Source organism: Plasmodium sp. gorilla clade G2 (assembly GCF_900097015.1).
Source record: "Plasmodium sp. gorilla clade G2 genome assembly, chromosome: 2".
Classification (NCBI taxonomy): Eukaryota; Apicomplexa; class Aconoidasida; order Haemosporida; family Plasmodiidae; genus Plasmodium; species Plasmodium adleri (nom. inval.).
Genome location: NC_041694.1, coordinates 683387 through 690000, shown reverse-complemented (window position 1 = coordinate 690000; position 6614 = coordinate 683387). Strand labels below are relative to the sequence as shown.

Genomic DNA, 6614 nt, shown 5'->3' with positions numbered 1-6614 from the left:
TTATAAATTCAAATATATATATATATAAATATATATATGAAACAGAAAAAGGTACAAATAAATAAAATGTCTTCATTTTTAACTTATTTATATACCACATATTTAATTTTTTATTATAAAAATCTGGTAAAACATTATTACATCATAAGAATTTCAAAGTACAACAAATAAAAAAATTAAAAAAATCATGAAATATTCAATCAGAAAATTTTAGACTTTTGTATAATGCTCAACATTTGAACGATAACTAAAAAGGAAAAATAAAATAAAAAAAAATAAAAAAATAATAAAATTATATATTTAATATATATATATATATTACACAATTTTATATATTATCCTGCTAAATGTGCACATGATTTATAATATTTACATTAATATACATGTACATTATTTTTTTTCTCTATATTATTAAATTTCTTATATATAATTACCTGATCCTATAACAACAAAAATGAAGACAACAAGAAGTATAGGTCCTACTGGATGCTTTCTTCCTTTTTTTACCAAAGAAGGAGGGACATTGCCTCTCTTTGTAACGTTACTATCAAAGGCTTCAACCTTTTGTGTTATCTTCCTGTTACTTGGCATCTAAAAAGGTAGGAAAAATTTTGAAATAATATATATTAAAATATTGTAATAATATAAAATTGTCTAAAAAAGAATAAGTACTACTATACAAGTAAAACAACATATAAACAATATACAATAATATGTATCAAATAAAAAATGATATAGAATAAATACATACATACATACATACATACATATATATATATATATATATATATAATCATTAATGTATAATACTTTATTGGGGGGATTTTCAAGATATATAAAAATAATACAAATATTATAAAATATTGTATACCAAAAAAAAATATATATATTTCACAAGTATTTGTATATATATATATGTATATATAATTTAACACAAAAAAAATAATAATATATATGAAAATCAAGTTTTTTTTTTTTTATTATTTATTCATATAATATATATATATATATATATATATATATATATATATTCTTCATTTATAACAGAAAAATATTATTTTTGCCTAAATAAAAATATTTCAAGGTTTAATAAATATAATATTTTTTCAAGTATACAAAAAAAAAAAAAAAAAAAAAAAATAGTTCATTAACGTAATTTCTATTATATTTATATAATATTTTCAAATATATATTATATGAAATATATGCAAATATTTATATACTTAATATCATAACTTAATTCCTTTCCCCTATAAAGCTTATTATATATATAATATATATAATAATTTTTTTCTATTATTCCTTATTTTGTTATAAAACTTACCTTATTTAATATATTACTTTTGTATTTTTTTTGCGCTTTTTTAATCGACTTATAAAAACTTTTTTCCTTAAGTTTTTTAAAATAATCTTGTATGTTATCCATATCAGAATTTTATTTTATTATTATATATATAAATATATAATATTATATATACTTATATATACATATATATATATACATGAATTTTTGTACTTTTTTTTTTTAAACCTTTTCTCTTGAATTATAAAAAAAAAAAAAATTATTTTGGAAAATCAGTGTTTACATTTTAAAAAAAAAAAAAAAAAAAAAAAAAAATGTACATATAAATATATATATGTATAAAATATTAATTTATACATGTATATTTCGTTTATTATTTTTTTTTCCTTTGTAAACAATAATACGAAAAAAAAAAATTATTGGATAATTTAAAATATTTTACTTATTAATTTTTTCTTTTTACATATTAAAAAAAAAAAAAAAAATTAAATTATTTTTTTTTTTTATATTATAATTTTTTTTTTCTTGCACATTTAGGGTGAATATTAGAGGGAAAAAAAAAAATATATATATATTATATATATATGAAATGATTATAGCATAATATATATATATATATATTATATATGTACATATATTTTATATATTTTTTATATATTACTACGTACATACAAATATAATACTACAATAGGGTTTTAGAAAATTAATATTAAAAATTTGGTGGTGGTACATTTTCATTTTTTTTAAGTGATATATTTATAAAATTTTTATATTTCCAAAAAAAAAAAAAAAAAAAAAAAAAAATAAATAAATAAATAAAATATATAATATTATATATATATATATATATAACATATAATTATTTTATTTTTATTCTTTTATTATTATTTTTTTCCTTATAAAATAAATCACACTTAAAAAATGTTATATAAGAATTATAATGTACAATATAAAGGATAATTTAATTAAATATAAAAAAAAAAAATATTATATATATATATATATATATATTATTTATATATTTATAATATAATGAATTTTGTGTATATAATTAATATATCATTTTATTATATACATATAAAATAAATTTCATGTATACTCTCCTATATATTAGTAAAGTATGATAGGTAAGTTTTTAAAAATTAAAAGAGGAATATATAATATTTGTCACATTGCTTATGTTTATAAAAAACCTCCTTATAAAAATTCCTTAAATATACTCTTTCATAAAAAAACACAAAATTATTATTGTAGCGAAAAAAGAAATGACAATAAAAAAGAGAATATAAACAAACAAATAAATAATCAAATAAATGAAAAAGATGATTTATTGTGGAATATATTTATGTTTGATAGAAATATATCCTTTTTTTCTGTAAGCTTCTATGTTCTCTTATGTGCAACATTAACTTTACATTTTTATAATAATTACTATACTAAAAATAAAACTACTGAACTTGATAAAGCAAAAGAAAGAGAGCAAAGAAACTTAATTGAAGTACAACAAAAAAGAAATCAAAGGGGGGGAATATAGCAAGTGAAAATATATATATATATATATATATATATATATATAATATAATAATATCGTATATATTATGGTTCCACATATACGTAAAATATTATAAATAGGCACATATATATATATATATATATATATATATATATATACACAATTTGTGTACCTTTTTTTGTCTAATCTTTTTTTTTTCTGTAACCATTTAAATTACCTTCATTTTAATTATTTTATATTATTTGTTTTATTTTTATTTTTTTTTTTTATTTTATATTATTTTTTTTGATTTGTAAATTCTTAACACATTTACTTCTTATTAAAAAGTTATATATTCTTACAAAATAATAGTTTCTTTAATATATATGATATAAATATATATACATATATATAATTCATATATATTATTTAATTTATTATTTTTTTTTTTTTTATTTTCTTAATAAGATATCATGTAAATATATTATAAATAAAAACATATATTTGTATTATATATATATATATATATGAAAAAAGGAAAGTTATAGAAAAAATCCTTTATAAAAAAACCACATAATATATATAAAAAATACATTAAATATAATAATATAGGTCTTTTAATTTTCTTTATCATATAATAAATATAATTAATAAAAATAAAATATATTTATATAAATCATATTTTTATATATTATATATTATATTTTATATTTCTTTTCTTCTATGTTTCCTTTGGATTAACAATCATTTTTTAAGCTTTTGAATTAGGTCCTTTTTTTCTACCTCCATTATCTGAAAATCTTCTGTTATAAAGTTGCCTTTTTTTAGCTCTTCCTGTTAAACGTTTTTTCTTATCTAACTTTGGGACTTTAGGGGTCTGGTTTTTAACTTTACCAGCTCTTGCTAATGATCCATGTACCTTTCCTATAATATATATATAAAAAAAATATATATATATAAATATAAATATATAATATATAATATATTTATATATAATTTTATTTTTAATAATTTCAAATATATTTATGTAGAGTTTTAATTCCCAAACATAATAAATATGTTATAAATATTTATTATATAAATAAAATAATATATATATATATAATATTATTTTATATAAAAATTACCCATTTTTCCTTAAATATTTATTTTATTTGTTAATATAAATAAGATTATAAAAATTATATATTTTTTTTTTTTAATTTTTAGTTTAAAGGAATAAATTTTAATTTGTAAATTATACAAAATTTAAAGATATTTATAAAATATTTTTTTTTTTTTATTTCCTTTTTAATATTATTCAAATATTATAAAATTATATTATATATATAAAATATATAAATATTATTTTTTTTTTTTTTTTTGCTCTTGAAATACTTATATATAGCAAACTTCTAAAAAAAAATAAATAAATAAAAAAAAGGGCGAATAATTTTTATATTAAATAATATTATTATATAATATGTATATATTAAATACTATGTACACTTTATAATTTAAAAAAAAAAAAAAGTATAACACAAAATAATTAATTATTTTTTTAAGCCTTAATAAATATGTATATATAAAAGTATATGCGTATAATTGTATAATATAAAAATATTTAAGTATATAATATTTTATTTCAATATTATGTAATAATATTTATTATAATTTAATGTATTATAATATATATATAATATTTATATTATATTTTTTTCTTACATATCATATATACTTTTTTTTTTAGGTGCAACATCCAATATAATATAAGAAGAGGCTCTTCTCTCTTCATATTATTTTATATATAAATTTATTTTTATTTTTTTTATCATTTTTTAAATAAAAAAAAATACATCATATGATAACAAATATTAAAATATGTATTTAAAAAAAATATATATCTACATAATTTTTTGTAAAGAACAAAATTAATTCAAAATAATTTTTCATTTTTAAAATATAAATCCAAAATAAATAATTATAAAAAGAAAATATTATATATAAATATAACAAGCTAAAATGTTAAAATTAAAAATATATATATATATATATATGTATTTATTTATATATTTTTAATGATAAATTAAAGTTAACGATAATTTTATATATATATAATTAAAGTGATCACATGATGGATTCATATTGTATAAAATACAGAAAAAAAAAAAAAAAAAAAAAAATTAAATAAATAAATAAATATATATATATATATATATATATATATATGTGTATATTTTGCTTTTAATTTTTATTCACTTTAATATTATGGTGTATTATGATACATATGCAAATAAACATAAGTATTATATATTTATATATATGTTTCATTTTTCTATGGACATGTGTATTGAGGCCTTCTTTAACCTCTCTACCAAAACCTTGCCAAGACCGACAGACACAGATATTACTCCAAATGTGTTTGGCAAATTATTTTCTTTTAATAAAGAAATAGCTGACTCTGAAATAATTTTTGCACTTAATAAATATCCAGGGTCCTCATTTTTTCCACTTAAATATAAATAAATGCTTTTCTTTTCTTTTTCATCCTTATCATTATCTTCTCCAATAATTGTACATTTCCAATATGCTTTTTTCAATTCATTCATAGTCTTGGGTTTATAAAACAAATCAATATATTTATTTATTAAATAATCCATAAAAATAAAGGATTGAAAAAAATTAAATATCTTACCACATACCTTCTTAAAAATATACATGGGTGTACTTAAATGGGAATCATATTGCTTATAATTTATAACTAAATCTTTTCCATACTTATAATTTAATAAATAATTAGACCATAATACATATGCTTCTTCAATATTAGAATAAGAAGTATCAAAGCAATAACCAAATTCTTTTTCATAATCGAGAAAATTATTTGTACCTATTTCTTTTTGATTTTCTTCTTTTTTTTTTTTTAAATAATTATTCCCATTAAAATTATGTTGTACATCATATTTATTATCACATAAATAATATTTATGATAATTATTTTTTATATATTTTTTAAAAAGTAAAGCACTCTTTATAGTTGTTTTTCCAATAGTTCTTAAATTATTCCCCTCATTACATAAACGTATTTTTATAACTGGACACGTTTTTTTATACTCTCGAAAAAATTCTTCTTGAATAATAAAATTACCTATATCACTAATTGCTGAAATAAAAGATGCACTATGAATTATTTTAAGTTTCTTTTCTATTGCTATTTTATTAAATTCTTTATATATATTTAATATAAAATTATGTTCACCGCACACATCTACATAATGACAATTTCCTTCTACACAAGCTTTTATTATATTGTATCCATATAAAATATAAGGTCCTATTGTACTTATTACTACTTTAGATATTTTACAACAATTTAAAATTGATTCATAAATATTAATATCCATTTCTTTTTTATTTATTTTTTTTAATATAACATCATTTTTATCTCTTATACTAAACCGAAAGGAGTCTAATTTTTTTATATTCCTAACACCACATAATAGCTTTATTTCTTCACTTTTTATCTTTTTCTCATAATTTTCCAAAAAATATTCTAATACCATTTGACCGGTATAACCGGTACACCCCAATAATAATATGTCATATTTTTTATCATACATAAGGTATAAACAAATAAAAATATATATGAATGAATAAATAAATAAATATATATATATATATATATATATAATGTTTAATTTTTTTTTTTTTGAATTTTTATTAGAGCTATTTTTTTCCTTTTATATTCATCCACAAAAAAATATATTTAAAGTTCTAATAATTATGAAGCATATATATTTAAACACATACAGAAATATTATCACATAATAATATTACAAT

General features: G+C 15.5%; 4 protein-coding genes across 4 annotated transcripts; 1 reads left to right on the top strand and 3 right to left on the bottom strand.

Annotated features, from left to right (window-relative positions):
• Positions 1-200: 200 nt before the first annotated feature.
• PADL01_0218200 (ribosome associated membrane protein RAMP4, putative) lies at positions 201-1426 on the bottom strand (the record flags this gene model as incomplete). The annotated part of the gene is made up of 3 exons (XM_028682825.1): positions 201-247; positions 435-591; positions 1325-1426. 3 exons carry the CDS (start codon positions 1424-1426, stop codon positions 201-203), a joined length of 306 nt encoding a protein of 101 aa, XP_028536419.1.
• A 997-nt stretch (positions 1427-2423) lies between these two features.
• On the top strand, positions 2424-2837 carry PADL01_0218100 (conserved Plasmodium protein, unknown function; the record flags this gene model as incomplete). The annotated part of the gene is made up of 1 exon (XM_028682814.1): positions 2424-2837. One exon carries the CDS (start codon positions 2424-2426, stop codon positions 2835-2837), a length of 414 nt encoding a protein of 137 aa, XP_028536418.1.
• A 709-nt stretch (positions 2838-3546) lies between these two features.
• Positions 3547-3926, bottom strand: PADL01_0218000 (40S ribosomal protein S30; the record flags this gene model as incomplete). Its single annotated transcript, XM_028682803.1, has 2 exons — positions 3547-3719; positions 3923-3926. The coding sequence occupies 2 exons, from the start codon at positions 3924-3926 to the stop codon at positions 3547-3549; spliced, it is 177 nt and encodes a 58-aa protein (XP_028536417.1).
• A 1175-nt stretch (positions 3927-5101) lies between these two features.
• PADL01_0217900 (conserved protein, unknown function) lies at positions 5102-6394 on the bottom strand (the record flags this gene model as incomplete). Its single annotated transcript, XM_028682792.1, has 1 exon — positions 5102-6394. The coding sequence occupies one exon, from the start codon at positions 6392-6394 to the stop codon at positions 5102-5104; it is 1293 nt and encodes a 430-aa protein (XP_028536416.1).
• Positions 6395-6614: the final 220 nt, after the last annotated feature.